Here is a 27513-nt window from a genome sequence, read left to right on the forward strand (position 1 = left end):
GGAGGCAGATTGCGCTGAAAATCAGGGATGCTGATGCGCAGAATGGCATACACGTTTGCCAGAATAAGGTTCACCAGTTTATTGAATACTGCCAGAATATGCAGGAAAATAGCGTTGTTGCAGGTCATCCATACGGCCCACCAGGATGAGAGAAGCCAAGTTTGCCAAATAATCTGTCATTTGTTGCAATGACGAACTGGCTAGGGACCCCACAGCAAGTCGCTGGTGAATGATTCCTGGTGCACGCTGACCTCCAGCTTATTCCAGGTCACCTTAAAGATGTTTTGAAAAACAGTGCATTCCCCAAAAAGGTGAAATGTAGATTCTTCAACCGCCTCGCACAACACACATTTACTCAGCAGATGGAATCTGATTGATTTGAGGAAGTTGTTAGTTTGCATCCGATGGTGTAAGATTAGCCATGCCAGGAAACGTGATCGAGGAGTCTGTTCCTTGCCCCAGATCAGGCTTGCCGGGAACCGGTCCACCCCTGAAGGAAGGAGAGCGAGGCAACATTATTTTGAGCGAAAAGATCTGTTCGGAGCAAAGTTGCATTGAAAAAGCTGTGACTGTGAGTCAACATTTCCATTATTTGAAAAAACTGCAAACCATGCTTGGATCCATGATCGATGAAGCTTTGACATTATTCACTGACGCACGCTTGTAGCCCCCACCAATGATTCCACACCCTCGTATTTAGCTAGAAGAACTCTTGCACACGTGGACCCAAGTTGGTGCACAAGCCAGCTCTACTTCACGACGAGCATCATACTCCTCAGTCTGGGATCCTTGATTCCCAAACCCCCCTATATAGAGGAAGTCGAAGGGTGCCCTACTCGATCAGGTGGCACTTGTTGTTGGGGCCTCGCCCAGACCACAGGAAGTTCGCCACTACCCGAGCTAGCTTCTTACTAACCCCCATAGGCATCAGAAACATAGACATAAAAAATTCTGGCATAACATTTAGAATGTGCTTGATGAGAGTCAGTCTACTAGGGATGGAAAGGTAGGAAGCTTGTCAGCCCGATATTTTATTCTGAACCCTTTGAAGAGTAGCACTCCAGGCTGTCGTTGTTACACGATTGATCTGAAGCGGCAGACCTAGATAAGAAAAAGAGTTTTTCGATACCGAGCACCCGAATATCCGTTGGCCCATGGCCGACATTGACGGAGGGGCATTTACCATGGACAGACAACACTTATCATAGTTTATTGATAGACTTGACATCGATAGGAAAAAAAGAAGTACAAGCTTGAATCTTAACATTGGTTGGATGGAAGCCCTTCCAAAGATAATTATGTCATCGGCATAGGTCAGGATCTGACTACGACATTCCTGTATACCGAGAGGCTCAATTAGACCACACTCCACTGCCCTCTTAACCAAAACCACATGGCCTTCAGAGACGACGTTGAAGAGTAAAGAAGACAGGGAACATCCTTGCCGAAGACCACGACCAAGTTCGAATTGTTTTCCCTTCACCCCATTGATCTGAATCTGTGATTGGGTATTGGTTACCAGCTCATGCACCCAGCTAGAGAAGCGCCTACCGAACTCCAAGTTCGCCAATATGTTGAAAAGGAACGGCCAATGAACTGAGTCGTAGGTTTTATGCAAGTCAAGCTTAAGAGTGAAAAAAGCCCCCCCACTGATCTTGAAAGAATGCAACACTTCAGTAACCAAAATGAAGGAATGTTGAATCCTTCTATTAGGAATGAAGGCGAACTGAGTCTCCGAAAAAATCTTAGGAGCGACTGATCGCATCCTATTAGCCAAGACCTTGACGATAATACGATATAAACCCCCTAACACTGATATAGGGTGGAACCGCGAGATGTCCGATGCAGCTTCCTCCTTAGGAATAAGCGACACAATGGCTATGTGAGAATGAATCGGCAATCGACCGTTGCGATGAAACTCACCGAAGACATTAATAATGTCATTCTTAACGCATTGCCAGAATATGCGAAAGAAATCCACCGGATACCCATCAAATCCTGGAGCCTTTCACCCCGATGAATCCCGCACCGTCGAGAGGATTTCTTTTTCGGTGAAGAACACCTGAATCCACTTGGAGAGCGCCCTATCCAGGGAGAAAAAGAGAGAAAGAAGAACAAAGAAAAAAAGAAGAAAGAAGACATCGCTGCCGGCCGGCGATGTCCTCTCCGCTGGTGGCCTCGGCTGGCTGCTGCACAGGAGAGAGAGAGAGAGAGAGAGAGAGACCCCTCCCCCGTGTTTTTTTTAAACTTTACTGTTCTGTTCCTTTTGTAACAAAGGGGAAGAACGGTTAAAAAGCATTCCAAAGACGTGGTGGACACGCGTTCTACACATCCGTAACATCCAATGCTTGTTTCAACAAGCGTTTGCACCGTCCCAAATTGGGCGAAAGAGTGTGGATCAAACATACCCTAAGAGCTCACACACAAGCAAACAAACAAACAAAAGCAAGAATACTTCACAAAGGCAGGAAGATAAATAATAAGTCCTTCATATAAAATGCTAACAAATCCTCTTTTGTCATTCAGAGAAATATATTTGAAAGAATGGCACATGTACCTGCTTTTTGCAACATTTAAGTGAGTGGAATATCAAAATATTACTTTATTTTGAATACATTCGTTTCCATATTTACGACAATAACCTCCATGTTTTTAAAACTATGAAGAAACTAAATTAATAACAGAAATACTCATGAAATCGTCTGCTCGTGTGTATAAACATGAATAAAATTAGTTTTATATATACTGGAAAAGTAGTAACTTGTTTTCAACAAATCTGACCCTGAAGATGTGTTCGACAGGGTTGATTTGCTAAGAAATGATACTTGGATCATGATTCTTGGATAAAAGCCATGACTTTTTAAGCATTGAACATTTTTTAAAATTATAGACTGTCAAATTTTAAATCTTATAAAAATGTACCTGGTGTCGGATGCGAGAATCCAAGAGTCAATTCCTATGAAATCAAGCATGTAGATCACATTTGTATAGTCAGATTTTAGAAAAATAAAAGAAACTCTTTCAAAGTCTAATAGGCTGGTGGTAGGTTATATATATATATATATATATATATATATATATATATATATATATATATATATATATATATATATATATATATATATATATATATATAAGAAGCACTGCAATTTAGGGCAGAAACATTTGTAAGATAGCATAAATGTTTTTTTGGCTTTATAAAAGTATTTATCTCCTTTAAACCTTGAAATATGAGCAAGGTTACAGTTTATGTTATTAAATAGTCGAATGTCATTAAGGGGGTTATAGTTTATGTTCTTGGCTCCATGGCATCCCAATAAAAGCTAGTAAACCTTTTATATGTCACAAGTTAACATGATGATCTCATGGGCAACCACCTATTTTGGAAAAGGGTTGATGTCTCCAAAGTATGGACCCCAAGTGGGGCACCTATGAACTGCTTGAATTATTGATGACAGACAAGAAGACATTGCGTACACACAAAAGGAAAAGAAAAGAAAAGAGTAGTATTTATCTGTTTATCTAAAAGAAAAGAAAAGAAATAGTGGTATTTATCTGTGTAAAAATCTTTCAGCAATAGGATAGTCCAAAAAAAAGAAATAAAAGCTATGGATAATCACTTGTGTTAGATGGTGAATTATGTTTTTTGTGGCAACCCTTATTTTAAAAAAGTCATCTTATTACTAGGTAGATTCTAGAAGGTTATATATTCCCAAAATTTACCAAAGCACTGAACCAATCAAAGTAAATGCATTCATCTTCCAAGAAAATGGACAGATAAATTGGCAAGACACCAAATGGTGAGTAACTTCTTTCACCCATGGCATCTTAAATAGCATCAATATTTGTCCAAATCTGGTTGATCTTTGGCATCTTGCTAAGGGTTCACATCAGAAAGGTTTATCTCCATCCAATTATAAGAAATGAGGACATCATGCTGATATAAGGCCAAATAGAGACCTCACACAAGTCCAATGAGTGGCATTGCATAAAGTGAAATTGCATCCAATCACATTTTGATATGAATGAACCCATTGCCTTAGGACATATGTCTAGATCAGAAGAAAAAACGAGCATGGTGGCATTGGTTCACCCAACCGATGGTGACTTCTATGACAATTGGTATTATTTGTCATAAGATGGGTAAAAAAGAAGCAACTAGAACCCAAACATAGTGACCAATTAGGGTTTTAATGCTTGTCATGATTAATTAAGTGGGGGATGACATGAATGGGACACACTGGTAATAGGTAGACTCCATTACATTTTAGGACTTGTCATATTTGAGAGAACACAAAGTAAACATTCCTTACAGAGATTCCAATGTGGGTATCCATATGGACAGGACATCTATGGCTCAGTCAGTACCAACACAAATAAAGGATAAAAACATAAAGCAACCACTCCATGACTTAAGTGTATTCAAGAACAAAGTAGAAGGTACTCCCACTAAAGCATGAAAGGAAATCAATTGCATAAGAAGCCCATGTGACCACAGCTTTAGGAGCTCACTTTTGAAAGTGATATGGCCTATATGGAACCAAAGGCAAAGCAACTATTTAGGAATATGTGCATAACCAAGATATATATTACTTTGATTGATAATCTTGCATCTTCTCTTTCTTACTTTTTGGTTTCTTTTTGGTAGGCAAGGTAGGTTGAACCATGATGGCTAGTTGAAATGTGAGCTTTTTTAAAAAAGAAACTGAATTGGCTAACATTGCAGAAGAAAATTCAGTTTTGCATGATTGGTTTTTATCCAATAATTGAGATGGGTAGTGGTATCTCGAAGCCTCTAGTTTTCACCACAAAACCAGGCACGGGTCAGGTCCAAGCAGTTATGGACCTAATATATCTTTTTTTGTTTATTTTTTTAAAGAAGTTATGGACCTAATATGTCAAATCATCGGGACAGGAAAGACAAGGAGTGAAATCACTTGGTCACCTTTGATAGGCATCTTGCATCTAACCTTGTTGGGTTGGTGTCAAGGCCACTTAATTTACTCAGGGTTACATGGATCTGGTCCAACCAACCCTGACCCACTCTGACAAACAATGTTTATTTGATGCATAACAAAGAATGATAGAATAGGGTCCACATATCATAAGAAACCCAAAATCCAGATGCTGCTGCTATCTGATAACCACGTGAAACAGAAACTCAAAGCCTTTCTGCAGGGCAACCAGTATTGGGTCCTCATTGATGACTATTTGCAGTAATCTAGTGCAACACTAGACTCACTAGACTACTTGACCAGAAACTGCACACATGCACGCGCACGTGCCTGAGCACACACACACACATCATCCTCATCTCTTATTTTAGGGTGAAAATGTGCTTACTTTGCCTTCTTTCTGGACTTAAACCCTAAGGTGTGTGATGACTGCAAATTTGAGATACGATGATTTAAGTTGGCATGGGTTCGATGATGTGAAGAAGTGCAAGGGTGAAAGAATAGTCTAAGAGATTTAAGACTTCATTCTTGGTCTAAGTAATGAACCCGTGAGTATTGTCTCACCAAAATTTTGTTAAATTCAGAGAGGTAGGGAACCCTGATACCCATGTCGCTCTCTTTTCTTAGATGTTTGTGAAGAAAAACTCGAATCTTGATCAGGTGGTTCCTTAGGAGCTTAGAAGGAAATGCACTAGCTTGGGTCTCTACTCTAAACATCTATCAAATAAGAATTTAAAACCCCTATTCATGGAAAGGTTCAAATACAGGGTTGACGCCCTATTGGATCTCAGACCCTGCAGGGTAATTGGATCTGAGATCTTAAGATCTATTTTCATACTTAAGTTTAGTGGTGTTCCTCTTTTCACTATTTCATTTTCAAGTGATGTTTCTAATTATTAACCAAAAGTATAAAAGAGCTGCCCTAGACACCAAAGAAAAACAATCACAAGAAAAGCTACTTTTTCATTTTTTTTTCTCTTTTTCTCTTCATGTTAATTGAGTAATTTCATATCACATGGTTCATCTAAAGCTATATAAAAAAAGAATGGTCGGTACCAATTAAATGCTGAAGTTTTGGTTCGACCTCTCTTTATATGAAAAAACTGATTGGGCACCATTAAAGCCTTTAAGGTGAAGGGACATACCGAGCCATGCATTAACTTAGGTCTGCAATGGTAGAGATTGGCATGATATGGTTTGGTTTTAGGTCTCACTGCACCTTGTTGGACCTTTTGTGGGCCTGTTAACATCCCTCACACAAGTGGGCCTATTGAATGTGTCATGTCATCCCTGGATAATGCAAGGGACATGGAATCAAATTCCACTTCATGACCTTGTAGATGACGTGGCGATGGGAAACAAATCAACAGGTGGCCCCCACACCTTTCCCCTCATGGTGGGCCCTACTTCTCTTAGCCAGCCCACTGATTGCCTTTAGTCCTACTTGTAAGAAAACAACAAGCAGTATCATCAATGGGCATAAAATAAATGGGGGCCACAATGGCGACATCTCAGGTGTCAATTAATTTTGATGAGTCATGTTTGAACTTTGAATGACTGAAGATCGCCTCTTGTCATAAGAGTTGTTTTTGCATAAGCACTGTTACAAAAGACTTAATTATATCACTAATTCGATCACATGAGATTCACTTTCTAATACACCTTACAAAGTAAATCACTACCCCAAAAGCAACTAAACATAAAAAAAAAAAAAAGCATAAAATCTCCAAAGCAAGCCTCATTGACACAAAACTCAAAAGGGAGACTTATAAAATGAATCTCATTTGTGTGAGAATCTACTTTCTCATGAAGTCTCATCAAATTTGAAATCTCACGAGATTTTGAAAATGAATCTTTTTGAAACAGTATTTTCACTTTTCAAAAATACAACCAAACTTACCCTAAGAGAAATTGGTTTCTCTTACTGCCAATATTGTTTGGAAAGTGCTGATTTTTAACTTGTAGGTCATGTTTTTCAAATCAGACCCTATAGATGTGTTCAGCATATTTTATTTGTTAAAATCATAATTTTTAATTAAAATTTCTGATTTTATGAGCTTTGAAATTTATACAATTTTTTAGGTTGTTGATTTTTTAAAATTTATAAAAATTTGCTCACATGTCATATTTGAATGATCCAAAGGTCGATTCTGACTGAACAAACCTTGTAGATCACATCTCTGAGATCATACTTAAAAAAAGAAGTCAAGAAACAAAAATAGTTGAAAAATCAAAATTGTTCAATCCCTTCTACCCAGGTAGGGGGAACCATTTGTTGGACCAAATTTCATATCAAATCGTTTCACAATCAACATCATGATAGAATTCAGAATAGGTATCAACACGATAATCATGATTAGCAGTCGATCGAAACATAAACAGGGAGCAAACATGTCGATTTCCACATTATATCAAAATTCAGACAAATGCAAATGACCAAACAGATGCATAAAACATAATAAAAACAACATTAACATGTTAGTATTATGTAACAGGCTAAGGCATATGCAAGTATTATTCTTAGATAAGATTTGCCTCCACATACGGTGCAAATAGGGTTCAGCGTCCTTCCCTCATGATACAATAGCCTCGACGATTCAGATCGGTGCACTTATGGTAGATCATCCTTCGAAGACAACCTCTCAAAACTGTTGTTGCAGAAAACTCCTTTCTGGAAACGCAGGAGAGCGAAAGAGAGATAGCAACAGGGAGAGAGAAAAAATGAAGTTCACAAGAGTCTGGCGACTTCATATATTTGTAACCCTAGCCCTAACCATGTTTTATAACCCATGAACGGTTACAAAACGTGGAAGAGCCCCGTTACAGAATACGAGGGGTCATGACCCGATAACGGATCGATCCGTTATCTATTTCTCTTAACCCATTATTTAATCCAAATAAAAAAAAGTAACGTGGAACAAAAATAACATTGAACTTACAAGGATATGGCCCTAAAGGGCCAATTACCCGAACCGGCCCGGCCCGGCCCGGCATGGTACGGCAGGTGGGTGCACGCGTATGTGTGGTAACATCTCACTCCTTTGTTCTTTAGAACAAGTGTTATGTAGGTTATAAAGCCCACAACTTTTTTGAAATCCTTCGATATGGGACTATTCCACATCATTAAAGTCCAAACACACTCCATAAAGAAGTGGTTCCCATTGTTTTTCTTTATTTTGAATTCCCTCTTCTCCTCTTCCTACACCCAACACCATTCACTTTAATCCCTAATACTCTCTAATTAAAAAAAAAACAAGCTTGGTTTGGTCTTCTACAGAATTAATTAACAAAAGCAATCAAACCGTCCCCTAAAGTGGTGGTACTTTGTAAATCTATTACTATTCTCTAAGGTCGAAATTCAAAAAAGTTATGATTCTTTCAACTATCATTTCTTGCTTTTTACTTTTAATTTCCAAAAAAACATATAGACTAGTATCATTATAAATTTCAAAAGTATTAGTTGGATAAATTTTGTTTGTTAGCGTTCTCAAAGTTTATATATGGGACTTAGACTTGCATATCTTACCATTATTATCGTCATCATCATCAAGTCTTTATCCCTAGACATGGGGTTGGCTTTAAATATCCTATTTTCTCCATTGCTTTTTCCTTCGAGAGCTATAACTTCGGTCTCTTTACAATCCCACTTTAAGCCATGAATATTTTTTATTTTTGCAATTTCTTCCACTTGCATCGTATCAACCTTTTTCATTATTGTTGTAATAATTTTTAAAAAATGTCCCAACCTCTTGAACGATATTTTCCAGCTTCTTTTTTATAGTACTCTTAAACTTTTTTTAATGTAATTATTCTTTCATTAAACCCTCTCTCTCTCTCTCTCTCTCTCTCTCTCTATATATATATATATATATATATATAGAGAGAGAGAGAGAGAGAGTAATGGGTAGGTGTCTGATGTTTTTTTGCCGACCGTATGCATGGAGCTTTGAAAAGATTGGTTATTTTTTTTCTAAAACCTGACCAGATATGGTCTATATGCTTGATTTTGTAGGAATCTACTTTTGGATCATCCCATTCCAGCACCAAGTTAGGTTTTTATAAGATTCAAAAATAAATGGTCTACAATTTGAAAAGATATTTAATGCTTAAAAAAACATCTTTTTCTCAAAAAAACATGATCCAAGTGTGATTTTCTAGCAAATCAATCATGCCAAACACATTTGTAGGTCAGATTTTTTGAAAACAACCTGAAAATCCTATCCAAGCTCAATAGGCATGTGAAAGGCACAAAAAGCGTAGGCACCTCTCTCTCTCTCTCTCTCTCTCTATATATATATATATATATATATATATATATATATATATATATATATATATATAGTTGTAGCTGCCTAACACTTTTTGAACTAATTGTTTGCTTACTGCCAGTGAATAAGGGTTTTGGGGTTGTTTCTTGCAAATCTGACCTTGCAAACATGTTTGGCATGATCAATTTATTACGAAACACACTTGGATCATGTTTTTTGATAAAAAAAGCTTTTTTAAGTATTGAATATGTTTCAAAATTATAGATCATTGATATTTAAATATTATGAAAACCTAACCGTGTGTGTCGGAACTGAATGATCCAAGGGTCAATTTCTATAAAATAAAACATGTAGATCACATTTGTATGGACCGATTTTACGAAAAACAGAAAAAATCTTTAAAGGCTAGTTGTAGGCTCAAAAAGTGTTAGCAGCTGCCTAATATATATATATACATTCAACCTTACTAAAATGACTAAAATACTCTTACAAAAATGACATTTTTTAAATCTATCAAAATTACTTTTTTTAATAAGGTATTTGATATTTTCATATCTAACCCGAAACGGACCCGAGAGTTTCGATTAAGACCTACAATTTTTTAATATAAAAACAATAAAAAATATGGTTTTACCGAGTATCATCCGAGTTTGGTTCGTGTAGTTTTTATCGGGTCTGGGTATAGTTTTTTATAGTAGATCCTATTAGACTCGAGTCCAGATCAGATACCGTACCCAAAAATTTGGTCTAAGTCTGATTTCACCTGGGTCTGAACCACACCCAACCCGTTGACACCCCTAGATGTAGGGTTTTAGGCATTAAATGTATCTCCCTTTCCCTTTCTGAGCGCAGAAGTAAAACGCCTCTCACCCCTCCTAATGAATGTAATAGCTTCTTTGGACTCTTCCATATCAACTGCTTAAAATTAGAAATAAGTGTGTCTACATGCGTGAGGAGCGTTAGGCTTTAGGCTGTAGCAATTATGGCACATATGGAAAAAATAATAAGCAAAGAAATATGAAAAAAGAGGCCATTCATTTTGAAAATGACCCGCAGACATCATTCTTGACGGTGGTTAAATGGGTAAACAAGTGAATTTGTTCAGGCCTTTAAAATTTATAGGTGTTGAACCTATGAAGGCTTGGCTACTAAGCTTTGACCTGATTGTGTCCAAAGTCAATAATTTGTCTCCACTAGGTCTGTGTTTGAGTGCCAAGATCCAGTTTATGGATCAGTGGGAACTTGTTTACTTTGCAAAATTAAGCCATGGTTATACCCAACAAATTTAATTGTTTTTTTCATATTTACATAGAGAAATTGTCCCGGATCAAAGACCTAGCTGTGCTAACTCTACTTGGACTGTTTTGGCAGCGTAAAACTCCATGAACTTACCTCTTAATTACCCTAAGAAAGTCACCACATTTGTGCTTGTGCAAGAGATGACGTCCATGGGACTTAAACCTTGTCTGTCTTTTTAGTGGACTAGGCCTCATCCCACTCTTTCAAATTAACCCCTTCGGGTCCCAACAAATTTAACTTGCTCATTCAACTCAATGTGATTAAAAAGGTAAAATATGAACAAAGATCAAAGAAAGAGTAGTACCACCAGCGAGGCAATGGTAGGTATAGCAGGTTGACTCAGCAAGACTAGGTGAGGTCTTTATGTCCAGTGCAGTTTCTTCAGTTTATAAATCCATAAACAACATTGGATGGCAGTTCAAGCACTTTACCAATCAATGACCATCTAACCAATAGTAATTGAAACATTTATCCAGTTTTAATTATTGAGGTTATTTTTTTTTTCTCTCTTTTTTTTGGATAATCTGAGTAAAAATAACCCCCTGATCATCTACTGCACATTGGCTGCTTCCCCCCACCTACCAGAGAGTGCACCCAGCTTTAACATATGGCAAAGGACACTACCGGTGGGTTTTGAGCTTGTGACATCCTGTCAACCTAGTGGCATTCACAAGTTGCCCCTAACAAAATAACCACGACGTGGCCCACCTAAACTTTTTTTTGGATTTGTAACCGGCAGAAACCACACCCGGCACAAAGACCTGATCGCGCTGGCTCAACCTGTCATAGCTACGGTCAGCATGCCAACAGTGTAAAACTCCGAGGCTAGAACCCCGCCCCCAGGGCCTATGCTATGTGTTAGCTTGCAAAGAAGGGTGACCCTTATGAGAATCGAACCTTTGCTGCCCATCTAGCAGCCAAGACCCCACCCCACTAAGCCAACCCCCTTGAGGCATGACCCACCACCTGGACTTCATTATGCCTCCTAAATCAAACACCTTCCATACAAAACCTACCATGCTTAGCATCCTCAAGTCAAGTGGGCTTGGTCTCCACTGACTGGGGGGATCCGCTTGTCTGGTAAGAGCAGCTAGTGCACGTCACCTTGTGTTCGGACTTTGCAAGTTCGAATCCCAATTGTATCATTGTATAACTGGTAGGGGTCTACCTAAACCCTTGCCTTTTTAAAAAAAAAAAAGTCGGCTTGGTCTCCTCCAATTTGAAGGGTCAACGTATCGAGGGACGCAAAGTTTTGGTCAAATAGAGAGCCAAAGCAGTCTCTTTCATTAGAGGCAAGGGCATTTAGAGAAAACTATTTTAGCTGAAAAAAAAAAAATCTTGCCCGGGCGATGGGTAGCAGTTCCCGTCTTTGAATACAGCCATTTACTTTACTGCTCTTTCTCCAGAGATTCGCGTGTGGGACCCGCCACCAACGCGGTAAAATCCAAAAGGGTTAAAATACACGCGTCATCATGTAATTGGATTATATGGTGTAGAGAATCTCTTTGCTTGACCGTCCGATCTCCGTGAAGGAGGGAGAAAATGGCCTCGATCTGGTGACGAGTGGACCGTCGATGATTTCACCTGCGGTAAAAAAGTTTTTTAACCTTGGGATCGTAAAGAAGGCCGGATGGGGATCCCCACCTAACGTTCTCTTGTCGGAGACTAGGTATGAGGTTAATAAAACCGCCCCTGATGGTTTGGTAGGACCAACAGATATTTTTAAGCTTTTCTTTTTTACCTCAACGGTGAAAGTGATAAACGAGGGCGCAACTTGTCGGGTCTGGTTCAGAACCGATCCAGTTTGAAGGTGTTCGGATTTAGGGATGTAAACGCTTCAGGTTTGGATCCGATGTGACTAGTGCTATATCCTATGAATAGGAAGTCAGCAGCTAAAGAGATTATAAATTCAGATGTTGAAAAGTTTATGCCAAATCCACTTTTTTTTTCTAAATATAATCAGATTCAAATATCTATCAAATTAGCATATTTGTCAGATTCATTAGCAACAAAAACAAAACCAAATCAGCATCCAATTATAATGGGATATGGTTTTGGCTTACCAAATGCAACCGAGTGGAATCAAATTCTGTAGGATATTAGATAAAATTTGATTGATTGACAACCTTATTCGGATCTTAAGAGTTGGATGCTTGGATCAAACCCAGGTCATACTCGGTAAAATAATATTTCTTATCGTTTTCATATTAAAAATTTATGGGTCTTAATGAGAACTCAGGTCGGGCTCGAGTCTGGTATAAAATTTTACAAACTATACCTGAATCCATGTATTAATCGAACCTTTGGGTTTGTACCCGGGTTTTCTTATTTATCACCATACTTGGACCCTATGAGGTTTGGTACAAGGGGTCTCGCCACTTGTGAATGTCACCAAAGTTGACAGAAAACTAAAGTGACATCCCTTGCTGAAAGGTGGAAGCTGGGTGTATTCCTTAGTGGGTATGAGAGTCCTCTAGCGTTTTACCAATGGGAGGACAGCCACGGTGATGAGGGTTTTCCCTTAAATTATTCATAAAATAAAATAAAATAAAATTATTCATTTTCTACGTGATCACAAGCATATATTAACAACATCATAGAGTCCTACTTATGGTGTGTTTGAACACCTCACAGCCACATTATCAATATAGTTATCTAGAAATGCAAGATAATTAGAGATATTCCATTATGTTTTACAGTTTCGACTTCCCAATAAGATATACATGTGGACATAGAATCATGTATTTATATCAATATAAAAATAACGGTATGGAGATTTTCTTGGGGAGGGAATGTCTCGGTATAAATATTAATTGTTTTCATGGAGGAAATTTTTAAGAAAATATCAGCATATACTAAATCTAAAAGAGTATACATGGAAGAATATATAGATTTAAGATTTAAAAAATGTTAAAAAACTAAAAGCAATGATATTCAGTTAAATTGTGACATTTTCAAAGTAAGTAATATTAAAAAACAGAACTTTGTTGCTTATATTTGTAAATATGATTTCTATGTCATAAATATTGATGATATTTTGAATTTGCCATTACAAATTCACAAAATCAGAATATAAAACAGGGTCCAAATACGAGTTGAAGATGTCAGTTTGTTAATTTAAAAGAAAAAATATGAAACACAAGGACATGGATTTTTTTCATTACTTATTTGATATATATATATATATATATATATATATATATATAAAGTAATGGGTCCGTGTTAAACCCATTTGGTGCTAAACCATGTGTTAAATGGGTTTTGGGGGCTTTTTTATTTTATTTTTAAATTCTGAATGTGATCTATGTACTTGATTTTACAAGAACCATCTCTTGAAGAGTTTCATTCCAACGCATGGGTGGGTTTTTATAAAGTTCAAAAAATCAACAGTCCAAAATTTTTATAAATTTTTCAAGGCTCCAAACATCATTTTTTTTATTGAAAACACACGATCCAAAGTGTGGATCCTGAGTAAGTTGACCATGCCCAACACATTTATCGCATAAAAAGCAGCGGAGAAGCCCGAAAAACCCATTTAGCATTCGGTTTAGTGTCAAATGGGTTTAACACGGACCCATTACTATATATATATATATATATATATATATATATATATATATATAAGTGGAGGAAGAGTACTTTGGTGCCTCTATATAAGAATAAGGGTGATATACAAGATTGCACATACTATCGTGGTATAAAACTCATGAGTCATACTATGAAACTTTGAGAGAGGGTGATTGAGTCTAGGATGAAGAAGGTTGTCATGATATCGGAGAATCAATTTGGTTTTATGCCTGGAAGATCAATTATGGAAGCTATACATCTTCTTAGACAACTTATTGAGAGAAATAGAGAGAGAAACAAAGATTTGCATATGGTTTTTATTTATTTGGAGAACGCATACAATAGAGTACATAGGGACGTTCTCTAGTGGACAATGATGGAGGAAGGTGTTTCTCTAAAGTACATTAGTATAATTAAAGATATGTATGAAGGAGTAATAACCAATGTCCACACTTGTGGAGGAGTAACAACCAATTTTCCTATAACGGTTGGGTTACATCAAGGATCTACTTTAAGCCCTTTCCTATTTGCTATAGTGATGGATGAGCTTACGAGATCAATTCAAGAAAATGTGTCATGGTGTATGTTGTTTGCTGATGATATTGTTTTGATTGATGAGTCTAAAGTTGGGGTTAGTGCTAAGTTAGAATTATGGAGACAGACATTGGAAGTAAGAGGATTTAAGTTGAATAAGAGTAAGACAAAATATATGGAATGTCGGTTTAGTACGCAACGAAGTAGTGATGGGAGTGTAGTGAAGCTTGGTGAGCAAGAAATACCGGTGGATGACTATTTCAAATATTTAGGATCTATCATTCAAAAGTATGGAGAAATTGATGGAGATGTAAATCATAGGATAAAGGTTGGGTGGATGAAATAGAAAAGTGCAATTGGAATGTTGTGCGATCGTAGAATGCCATTGCGGTTGAAGGGAAAGTTTTATAGGACGACTATTAGGCCCAGTTTACTATATGGTACGGAATGTTAAGCTGCCAAGAGACATCATATTCAAAAAATAAGTGTAGCTGAGATGCGTATGCTTAGATTGATGTGTGGAAATACAATAAAAGATAAGATTCGGAACGAAGAGATACGCAAGAAGGTAGGCATTCCACCCATTGAAAATAAGATGAGAGAGAATCGTTTACGGTAGTTTGGACATATTCGACGAAGGTCTAATGATGCTCCAATTAGAAGGATCGAGAAATGGAAAAATATATGAGTTAAAAGAGGTCAGGATAGGCTTAGGAAGACTTGGATGAAGATAATAGGAAAGGATATGAATGCTTTAAACCTCACCGAGGACATGGCATTGGATAGAAATGATTGGAGGAAAAGGATTCATGTGGAATGTAGACATAGAATGATTTTCTTTGTTAGTTCATATCGCCGACCCCAATTGATTTGGGATGAAGGTGTTGTTGTTATATATATATTGCAAACTTTTTCCTTTCTCCTTTCTCTTTCCTTAAAATCTTAGTTTTTTTGTTAAAACGTTCTTCCTTCAATTGTGTCGACAAAATTAATAACCATTTTACAATTTTTATCCAAAGAACAAGGGACACTTGTCAGCTTGTTAGTGGCTGAGTACATTGATAGGTACTGCACCAGATTACCCTCGATCACGCCTCTCTAATACGGAGTACTTGACAACGGTAATTGCCCTAAACTTTCAAAATAACAAGTTCAGCCCCCAAACTCGTCTAAATGGTAGATATCAGCAGGGTCAACCGTCGGTGGGGGTTAGGGATAGGTATGACATTTTAAAGATACTTCAAGGGTACATACGCCATGAAGTTGTCCTAACTTGTCGCTATCTGAAACTCTCTGAAGGGAGCACTCTGAATATTCCCCACTAACAAAGTCGCTTTCTTCAGTAGTAAATGACAAAAATACCCTCAAGGGGACGCCATCTGCGTCCATCACCAAGAATCCGTGACTGATTTCGTAAATTGGGCGATCCATACAAATACGGTGCGGTTAACCTCGGGTTAACCATTGTACGGCACTTTGGGTTTTAACCGTACGGATAGAGTCACGCACCTTTGGCGTCTCTCTCTCTCACATATATTTTGTATGTATTTTTTTATTCTCAAATTTATATCTCTTTCTCTCTCTATATATCTAAACTCTAATGTCACATCTATGTATTTTTTTATTCATATATTAAATTTTGTTTTTCACTGTGGGAAAATGGAATCCAAAAAAAAAAAAAAAACAGAAAGAGAAGGGGAAAACGCTTTGAGCTCAACTATATAACCGCTAGGAGCACAGCCACCTTCTCTAATGGCGGTTTTACCGAAACCACCATCTCCCTGATTCTCATGCAGTCCCTTGCAAATCCATGGGAGTCTCTGCTTCATGAGAAAACCATCCTTTCTTCCCCCCCCTTTCTCTCTCTAAAATGGTGGTTTCCCCGTATCAGCCAACACCACCAATCTTGTATTTCTTTGTGGGTACTCTAAAAATCCCACCTTCTCTGTGAAAAACATATTGGGTATTGGGTTTTAAGGCAGATTTCTCTCAAGAACCAATTGAGGTGAGCACCACATCATGGTGGTTTTTCATCTTGGTTTTGGTTGTTTTGATGGTTACTTACTGACCCACATTTTCTTTGTGTTTTTCTTGAATGGCTAGGAGGAACAGAGAGAGAGAAAGTATGTCGAAGAGCAAGAGGTCTAGGGGTGTTGGAAGTAAAACCAGCCTGATATGTGAGAATGGGCACTGTGGTGCATTGTTGTCACCTGTTGATAGGAAATATTGCAGACCCACATGCCCATTTTTCAGCTCACCTAGGCTGTTCATAGGGCTAAGCACAAAGGGGTATCAGGAGAGTGAGTCTATAATGAGCCCAACTTCCATCCTTGACAACAAGCCATTCTCTGGGTTTGGGAACTACTTTTGGTCTGATAAGATGTCCCAGTCACCTGAATCACGTACTGAGAGTAAGCACCATCCCCGGGTTGGGCTTGGCCTGGTTGATGCACTGGATCAGGGAGCTGATGTGGAGAATGGGTTGCCTAAGACAGAGAACAAGATGGTGTTGTTTGGTTCACAGCTCAAGATTCAGATCCCTTCTCAAACAGAGTCCCCTGTTACTAAATCCCCACTTTTGACATCGTACCCTTCTAATTGCGGCACGCCAGAGTCGCCAAGGCTGTTTGGCGGGTGCCTCACGCCAAGAGAGATGGAGCTCTCTGAGAACTATACGTGTGTGATCATGCATGGCCCGAATCCGAGGACCACCCATATCTATGGCGACCGGATCATTGAGAGCTGTATTATTGAGTATCCTGCTAGTAGGAAAGAACCGCCTCTGTTTGCTGATCGCCGGGGAGTCTACCATTTCGACAATTTCCTGAGTTTCTGCTACACCTGCAAGAAAAAGCTGGGCGAGAAGGATGATATCTACATGTACAGGTCTGTTTTCGATCGATCGATTGCATTTGTTGTAGCTCAATCTTTTTGAATTTGTTCAATGAATTGTTTGAATTATGAATTAGACTGTACTTCTTTCTTAAAATCAATTTGTTCACTGTTGAGACAGTGAGGACGAGGTTGCTGTTGCCTGCTAGTATTGGAACTATTATTGTATTGAACTTTCAGTTGATCCTGATTGAATTCACTTTAGTTGATAGTCATTTTTGCTTTTCCCCTATATTAGAAAACTTTATTTTTTGGTTTCTTTCTATGGTAACATTAGGCTGTGACTCCATTAAAAATTGTGGGCTATACCCATCTTTGCCTGATTTTGTTGTCTTTGTGACATTAGAAATGGTGTTTCATGCTTTGCTTGCCTTTTATTTCATGTATTTTTTCTTGGTAATGGTCATTTTTGACACTCATTTCTCTTTCTTCTTTTCCTCTTGGAATTGGATTAAACCGGGTTTATATTTGATCAACAGCATGTCCATTTTATGGTTTTTCATGGTTTGCAGAGGCGAGAAAGCATTTTGCAGCAGTGAATGTCGCTACCAAGAGATTCTTTTTGATGAGGAAATGGAGAAACTCACATCCAATTCATTCGAGTCTCCAGCACCGGCTCACTGCCATGAGATCTTTGAAACTGATTGCTGATGGCAGCAGCAGTTTTTAGCTTAGAACACAATTTAATCCATTTCTGAAGAGCTGTTTGCGATTTCTAACAGCTACGGGCAATCTTCATGTAAATTCTTTTTCGTCCGTCTGTCCAACGTGAATCAAGTTTTGGACTTGGGATTTTTTCTTTCATTTTCATTTCTGTTGGTTACTCCATGATTATGCGACGACTGTTTCTCACCATAACTTGGCTGGGAAGTTTGAATTCTCGAGGTCAATATCAGAATGCAGAGAACTTTAAACGCAGTAATTCTGGTTATACATAAACAAGAAACGTGTATGGTTCGCTCCCTGATTTCATCTGATGAAAGGCTTAGTTGTAACTTTTAAGTGTTGTTTGGTGGCAATGGTGATTACAGTGGGTGCTGTTGGTTTCTTCAACAGTTTTTGCTAGATGACTGTTCGATCCTATTTTATGAACATGGAAACTCTCTCTCTCTCTCTCTCTCTCTCTCTCTCTCTCTCTCTCTCTCTCTCTCTCTCTCTCTCTCTCTCTCTCTCTCTCTCTCTCTCTCTAGCTCTGTGTGTGGATCTTTCCATCTCATTGTTTGCATATATTATTGTTTAAATCGTGTGCTACTGTCATCCCATCAATTCATAATACGAGACTGCGCAAATGGTATTTAAAAACTTGACGTGGAGTGTTATCTTCTCATCATAAATCATAATTTATGGTATTTTATAAACATTGACATGAATTCTTGTGTCAGAGCTTTCTCTCAATACCTTCTCTCTGTGAATCTGTTTCTTTCGTCTGATGAATTCATCTATGGAATTTGACAAAAATTGTGGACTTGAAACCTCCACATGAAAAGAAATTCTGAGCATGAAATCATCAAGTGCTACTTGCAACTTGCAATACAAAAACATCAAAGGTCTCACTCTTATGTGCTTGTGGACAAGAAGGAAATTGTATCATGTCTGTCTTAATCTCGTCTTAAAAGATATGTTGAAAGTAGATTCAGTACTGTAGAAAAGTTGGCAAAACTTGATGGGTGCAAGATGCTTTGGGCCCATATTACAATAATTTACCTATACTGTTATTATTATTTCAACTATTATTTTAGATGTTTCTCACAGCTTAGGGGAAACCAGGAATGCTGGTCGGCCATGTGACTCCAATACAAGACCCTTAGAAGTCATATGTCATCACTCATCATCCCATTGTGCTACGACAGCGATTTTCTTGTTTTTTTTTGTCATTTAATAAGCAGGAGACTTCATTAATTGGCATTGGAATTTTCATATAAGCAAGAAGCTTTTTGCTTGTTAAAGGGAGTGATATTTCATATTTTAATTGTACTGTATTTGTTATTACTTGATTAATATAAATCAACAATTAGTGGCTAGTTGGTGAAGGAATCTAATTATTGTGAATGAAGGTACAAGCAACAGAGATGGAAACTTTGCAGAATCAAGCATCTTTTAAGTGGCCTAAATTGGCCAGGTTCATATGAAAAAGAGGGAGAAAGGATATGATCAAGTGCAAGTTAAAACAATAAAGTAGTCAAGTGTGCAGGTCTTCTGCTCCCTGCATCATAAAAAGGCAATAATGTTATGGAAAGCTAGGCTTAAGAAAAATGAAAATATTTTCTGCTGGTTGGTTGGAAACTGGAATCCTGCATCACAAGTTGGTGAGGCCTAGTACACTTAAGTGTTGGGTCGGACGGGGGTTTCCACCGTCGGCGACTGTGCCATCACCTGATCCGGCGAAGCCCTGCAAAGAACAGAAGAATAACACAGCAACATACTTGAGGCGGTCATTGCCGGAGGGCGGAGGACGTTGCCGAAGAAGGGCACTCTTCAACTCAGCCGGTCTGCAGCCACCACAAGCGCAGGCTACCGAATGCAGATGGTGAGTCGACCTTCTTCCCTCCTTTACTGTTTTCTCACAGAGACGGTGTGTTTTTCGTTGTTTCGGGTTGCTTATGAAACCCCTTTAAATAAGTATAGTATGGGAACAGTTTGCATAACCGTCCCCCCTTATCTATGCTAGTTTATCGGGATGAATCATCCCTGATGTGGGGAGTTACCACATCGTGGATAACCACCACGTTTTACGTGGTGTTTAATCCAACATTCTCCCACTTGATTCGACGATAAACTCTTTAACTAGAAAACTTTATGGGAATAACTTGATGAATAGAATGGTCTTTTTATTCTATTCTATAGGTCCTTAGTTGAATCTCTAATCCTTATGAGATTAACAACAACCATAATGAGAATCAAGAACTGAAAGTGATCACTTTATTTATGTGCATATGTCAAAAAGAATTTAACAAGCCCATCCTCTTTACATGTTCGGAATATAATCCTGGTGCTAGCCCTTTAGTAAGAGGATCAACAATCATTTCTTTGGTAGCAACATTAACAATATGCACTAAATGATTCTTCGTCTTCTCTTTAACAACAAAATACTTCAGCTCCATATGCTTACATGACGTAGTACTTTTGTTGTTATTCGAAAAAGACATTGCAATTTCATTATCGTAGTAGACCTTTAGTGGCTTCCCAATGGAATCCACCACCTTCAACTGTGATATGAAGTTCTTTAACTATAGAACCTGCGAAGTAGTCTCGTACAATGCTATGAATTTTGCTTCCATGGTGTGAGCAACAGTGGTCGTCTGTTTCCCACTCCTCCAAGAGATCGCGCCCCCAGCAAGTAGGAAAACATATCCTGTAGTAGACTTTCTACTATCAAGGCATCATCCTAAGTCCGCAACTGAGTAGTCAATGACCTCGAGGTGATCAACTTTATGATATGTTAACATATAGTCTTTTGTCCCTTGCAAGTACCGTAAGACTTTCTTAGCAGCCTTCTAATGGGGTATACCTGGATTAGACTGAAATCTTCCAAGCACCCCTACTGCAAAAGAAATATATGGTCGAGAACATGTCTGCGCGTACTGCAAGCTGCCAAGATGCATATGGATAAGCAGACATCTGTGCTTTGTCAATGTCGTTCTGTGTACAATCTTTTAGGCTCAGCTTATCACCTTTTGATGTGGGTGTAGAACTAGGAGAACAATTCTCCATCCCATATAGCTTTAACACATTTTCTATATAGGATCTTTGGGAGAGGCCTACAAAAACCTTTTGCTCGGTCTCGACGAATCTCAATGCCAAAAACGTAAGCAACCTCACTCATATCTTTCATATCAAAATGTGATGCAAGAAACTGTTTTGTCTTTGAAAGCAACTTTATATCGTTGGTTGCAAGTAAGATGTCATCCACATACAACATCAATATAATGAACTTACTCTCACTTTCCTTAAGGTATATACATTGATCAATAATGTTTTCTGTAAACCCGAAAGTCACAATGACTTGGGAAAATTTAATATACCACTGTCGGGAGGCCTGTTTAAGTCCATATATTGATTTGTTAAGCTTGCAAACCAAATGATTATTTTCAGAGAAACCAAAAGGTTGTTTCATGTATACCGCTTCATTCAAATCCCCGTTGAGAAACGTTGTTTTCACATTCATCTAATGTAGATCTAAGTCATAATGAGCTACGAGGGCCATAATTATTCTCATTGACTCCTTAGTTGAGACAGGAGAAAATGTCTCATTATAGTCAATGCCCTCCATCTAGGTGAATCCTTTAACAACCAATCTTGCTTTATGTCTCTCTATGTTACCTTTGGAGTCCTTCTTGGTCTTAAAGACCCATTTACACCCTACGGGTTTTACTCCTTTAGGTAACTCGACAAGATCCCACACTTGATTTTTAGCCATAGAGTCTAACTCTTCTTTCATGGTTTTTATCCAGTGCGAAGATTGTTTGCTTTCAACAGCTTCCATAAAAGTCAACGGGTCATCATTTATATCTATGAAATCACCAGGCTCCTGAAGGTACACCACATAATCTGAATGTATGGCAGATTTCCTAATCCTTGTGGATCAGATTGAACTTGATCATCCTATTCGTGCTCTTCCGCATTGTCCACAATAGGTTCATTTTGGATTTGTGCATTAACAATCGAATGATCAACCACACCATCAATAGGAATAACAATGTGGTATCTTTCGATGTTTTCCTTAACAGGTGACAAAACTGGATCTTGTACTTCCTCAAAACCAAAGCTTTGAAGTGCACTCAATTCTACTGAACCATCTTCTAGGAATTTTGCCTTATCCATTTCAACAATCTGTGGTGAGTGAGATGGGCAATGAAACCTGTACCCTTTTGATCTTTCTAGATAACCAATGAAATATCCACTGGTTGTTCTTTGATCAAAGGCTTTAATGTAGGAGTTGTACAACTTAGTCTCTACGAGACATCCTCATATGTGCTTATAAGACAGTGATGGTTTTCTACATGTCCATAACTCATAAGGAGTTTTAGGCACAGATTTCGTAGAAACCTTATTTAAAATATGCACATCAGTCCTTAAGGCTTCACCCCACAACTTTATGAGAAGTGTTGAATAATTCAACATGGCCCTGACCATTTCTTTAAGCGTATGATTTCTTCTTTCAGCTACACCATTCTGATAAGCACTACCAGGCATGGTATATTGAGACACAATGCCTTCCTCTTTAAGAAATTGCGCTAATGGTCATTCCCTTTGCCCCATCTCAGTAAACCTACCATAATATTCGCTACCTCGATCAAACCTGACTATCTTAATAACTTTATCGGTTTGTTTCTCAACTTCTTTCTTAAATTCTTTAAACATCTGAAAAATATCAGATTTTTCGAAAATCAAGTAGAAATACATATACCGAGAATAGTCATCAATAAAGGTGACGAAATATTTTTTGCCTGTGTAACAGGGGAAAAGTGGTCCACATACATCCCTATGGACTATTTCTAATATCTCATTACTGCGTTTGACACTCTCTTTATATGTGTTTGTATGCTTAGCCTTTATGCAATCAACACATGAGTCATTGTCAGTAAAATCTAGAGATTGTAAGATCCCTTCATTTACAAGTCTCTTTATTCTCTTTTCAGAGATATGACCCAACCTTCGATGCCAAAGCATGTAAGATTTATCATTCGTCATGCTACGTTTATTTCCAACCAATGCGTATTCAGAAGTCAAAGACTCCTGAGTTTGGATCTTCACACTCAATCGATATAAACCATCATGAACTGATGCAGAACTAATTTCAATTGAATTTTTGTATATAGATAACTTGAAATTTTCAAACTTAAAACAATATCCAAATTTATCTAACTTTGAAATTGAAATTAAGTTTCTACTATATGATGAAATATAAAAGATATCGTGAAGATCTAAAATTACGCCTGTATCTAGAGTAATTCTGCAGGTTCCAACACCCTTCACATGTGAACGCATTTTGTTTCTCGAATAGATGCTCTTCTCATGCATTGTTGGTTCCCTTCTGCTCATGAACAACTGTAGACAGTTGGAAATATGAACAGTAGTACAAGAATCAATCCATCAGCTATTTTCAGGAATTTGTAATAAATTACATTCATGAGAAACAAATGACAAATTACCTCTCTTTTCCAACCACTTCTTGTACTTTATGCAATCTGCTTTCCTGTGTTCATTCTTCTTGCAAAAGATGCACCTTATGAGAGCAGAGTCAGATTGTTTGTCTTGGGATGTATTATCCTCTGTTGGCTTCTTCCTAGCATTTCGCTTAAATGCATTCTTCCTTGGTCCTACCTTGGATGCATGAAAAGCCATATGTGCACTTTGCACATTCTCTCCTTTCAATCTTTCTTCTTCTTCAACACACTTGGACATAAGTTCATTAAATATTCATTCATCATTATGTGTATTGTAGGAGATTTTGAAAGGTCTGTATTCTAAGGGTAAGGACGCTAATACTAAATGCACTAGGAAAGAATCAGAGATGGTTAGTTTTATGTCATTCAGCTGAGATGCTATGTTCATCATCTCCAAAATGTGCTGGCGAATATTTTCCTCTCCAGTATATTTCATAGATATAAGTTTAGACATCAAGGTACTGGCTCTGGTCTTATTTGAACTCACAAATTGTGCCTCAATGGCACTCAGAAATTCTCTCACTGTTCTGCATTGTGGGATGGCATTGCGAATGTTCTTAGCCACTTTAGATTGCAAAAGCAATATGCTAAGCCTATTCGAGCGCTCCTACTTCTCAAAAGCAATCTTTTGATCAGCAGTGCTCTGATCAGTGAGGGCAGTGGGTTCATCTATCCTTATGGCCAGATCTAGATCCATATACCCTAATGTAAAGAGAAATGTTTCTTTCCAATCACTAAAATTCGATCTATCTAAAAAAGGTATACAGCTAGAGCCATCTAAAATTATAGAACTTGAAGTTGCACAACAAAAGACATATATCAGGAAGCATTCGTACGAGACTAAAACTTTAGTGGAAAAAACAAAATAATAAAAGCCCTTGATGTGCTTCTTTCCAGGCGAGTGAAGGGGGTCATCGGAATCCTACTTTGGTAAGAGCTCCGACATGCGAAAATACTTCGCCTACCGACCATATTCGGTAAAACTAAGGTTCTTATGAAGATAGACCATCAACACAAAGTATCTTTGGATACTCATGTGTGATGTATCTCGACACATTTACCTTATTCTACCCTACTTAAATTTCAAACCCGATAAAACTACCTTTGGGTCGTCTATCATTTCATAAATATAAGTATAATATGCATATCAGCTTAAACTGTATGATGATATAAAATTCATTGATGACTTACGTGTATTCAGACACTTTGGTGACATGAAAACACTGAGTCATCTAACTATCCTTAATGCCAATGTACAAAATAATATCTTAAAATGGTTCGTAAACCAAATTGATCAGACATATGACCCTCGAAATGGTTCGAAAACTGAATGAACCTATCATATGTATCATGAATTGGTCTTAAAGCACTCTGAACCGGTCTGAAACGGCCCTGAACCGATCATTTAAAGGTCCGAACCAGTTCTAAACCTTATGAACCGATGTTAATAATGAACAAAAGTTCATAAAAACTCAATGACCATATGCTAAAATTCATGTATTTTCTTATATTTAAGAAAACAGGGTCTTAGCATTTCGGAACCGGTGAGAAACTAGAAAGAACCGACCAAAAACGGCTCCGAACCGGTCCCGAAAAAAAGTCTGAATTAGACTCTGATCCGGTTCAGGCTAAATAGTGCCTGGACCCTACTGGATCCGGGTCGAACCCGGTAAAACTGGATCCGGGTCGAAACCCGGTACTTACTGGATCCGGGTCTGACCTGGTAATAACTATATCCGGGTCAGACCCGGTACATCCCAGATCCGGGTCGGACCCGATACATCCCGGATCCGGGTCGGACCCGATACATCCCGGATCCGGGTCAGACCCAGTAGTTCCCAGATCTGGGTCTGACCCAGGGTTTATCAGATCTGGGTCAGACCCGGTACTTACCGGATGACGGTCTGACCCGGTGGTTAACCGCATTAAGAAACCAGACCCGAAAATAAAACCATAAGTGGCGAAATAGGGTTTTCTGAACCCTATTTCGCCTTTTTCTTTTGTTGTAGGGTGTTGCCGCCGGTTCCGACGATCGAACGATCGCCGACGACCCCGATGGCGAGGAGTTGTCAGCCACCACCGTCGGTGACCCAATGGTCATCCCGCAGTCGACGGTGGGGTGACAGCATCTGCAACAGCAGTTGCAGAGGGAGATGGCCACAGTCATCGGCTGTCTGCAAACGCCTGTCGATCGACGCCGCCTGCCAGCGATCAATGCCAGAGCTTTGATGATGACTCTTCTCCGGCGATCGACGAGTCACCCGACGGTGAAACGAAAATGGCAGAGGATCATTTCTGAAATCCGATGACTCAATAGTCGTCGGTGACTGTTCTGATGGCTTCAACAGCAACCCCTGCGGTGGAAAGACTCGAAAACCCCCCATCGACACTGGTAATTTTTTTTTTATTTGTCTGTCGCTCAATGATGACAGTCGCTGGTGTCGGCGACCAGCAGCAGCTTATTAGCCATTGGATCTTTTGAGATCTAATGACGAATAAGAATGTAAATCTCCTAATTGAAATATGCATGCATACCTTAAATTTTCACCTTAAATTTTCATCTCTCTCTTTCTCTTTGTCTCTCTGTTCAGAGCATGGGTTCTAACATTTTGTTGTTGTTGATTCATGAGTGGTAACGTTGAATTACTTTCGGCTCTCTTTTCCATGCAATTGCTTTTAAGCTTTGTCTTTTTCATCCTTTTCCATGCAAATGCCTCTTTTTCTCTCCCATGATCCGTTACCTACCGGGGTGGATATGATTATGTGAGTAGAAATGAACATGGCCGTACTGTGGTGGATATTAGCAGAACATGGATGATGGCACGTGCTCACGTACCACATTCACGTAGTTGCATGTCTTTTAAAGTTTTAATAAAAAACGATAGTCTCTTGTCTCTCTAATTAGTTGGATCTAATACTATTGTCAACATCTAACTCAAATACATTTTACATCCCTACTGCTTTGAATATAAATACTAGTACCATAAAAATCTATTTCTCAAAATTAAGCTTAAATCCATCCTGATATTTGGTTTAGGTTCATTTTTTTTATAGAATTCCAAAGAGAAAAGACATTTAAGGCATTTGCATGAGAAAAGGATGAGAGAGACTTTAAGGCAATTGCATGAAAAAAGATGAGTGAGAAAGAGTGACATTTAAGGCATGCATGCATATTTAAAGTGAGAGACATCCTTGTTAGCCATTCATTAGATCTCAAAAGATTTAACGGCTAATAAGAGAGAGTAGGTACTTGGAGAGCACCATATATATATATATATATATATATATATATATATATATATATAGTGCCCCCTGACTATCTTAAGACCCTTAAAAACCAATGACTCACAATGTATCAAAATTTAATGACTTAAAAAATCTTAATTTATGTCCTAAAAACATGATCCAAAGTATGATTCCTATGAAATAAACTATGTTGAATGCATCTATAAAGATACAACTTAAACCATGATTTCTAGTAAGTGGCCCGGAGCACCGTAGCATCTCTCTCTCTCTCTCTCTCTCTCTCTCTCTCTCTATATATATATATATATATATATATATATATAGATAGATAGATAGATATCCAAGATGAGATTCATATAGCAATGAATGGTTGCCCATGTCATTGTTACATATCATGCAATGCAATAAACCGTAACTTTAATTTTAAATTTTCAATAGAATTTTATTTTTGTTAACCGTCTAATTATAGTAACTCTCCACCAACGGTGGTTAAATTTACTATCGTGGATATCTGAAAAAAAAATTTACATGAGCATAATAACAAAAATATGGATAATCTATACATCATTGGACCGGGAAAGTATA

General features: G+C 38.1%; 1 protein-coding gene across 1 annotated transcript; it reads left to right on the forward strand.

Annotated features, from left to right (window-relative positions):
• The first annotated feature begins 16374 nt into the window (after positions 1-16374).
• LOC149830660 (FCS-Like Zinc finger 8-like) lies at positions 16375-18405 on the forward strand. Its single transcript, XM_090015895.1, has 3 exons — positions 16375-16628; positions 16727-17509; positions 18028-18405. The coding sequence occupies exons 2-3, from the start codon at positions 16749-16751 to the stop codon at positions 18164-18166; spliced, it is 900 nt and encodes a 299-aa protein (XP_089872021.1). The 5' UTR covers positions 16375-16628; positions 16727-16748; the 3' UTR covers positions 18167-18405.
• Positions 18406-27513: the final 9108 nt, after the last annotated feature.

Source organism: Nuphar pumila, chromosome 8 (genome assembly GCF_984573655.1).
Source record: "Nuphar pumila chromosome 8, dmNupPumi1.hap1.1, whole genome shotgun sequence".
NCBI lineage: Eukaryota > Viridiplantae > Streptophyta > Magnoliopsida > Nymphaeales > Nymphaeaceae > Nuphar > Nuphar pumila.

What these genes read in the sequence shown, in the direction of transcription:
- LOC149830660 (XM_090015895.1), top strand. Translation starts at nt 16,749, where the DNA reads ATGTCGAAGAGCAAGAGGTCTAGGGGTGTTGGAAGTAAAACCAGCCTG. An exon ending in GATGATATCTACATGTACAG is followed by an intron (nt 17,510 to 18,027) that starts GTCTGTTTTCGA and finishes CATGGTTTGCAG; the next exon opens with AGGCGAGAAAGCATTTTGCA.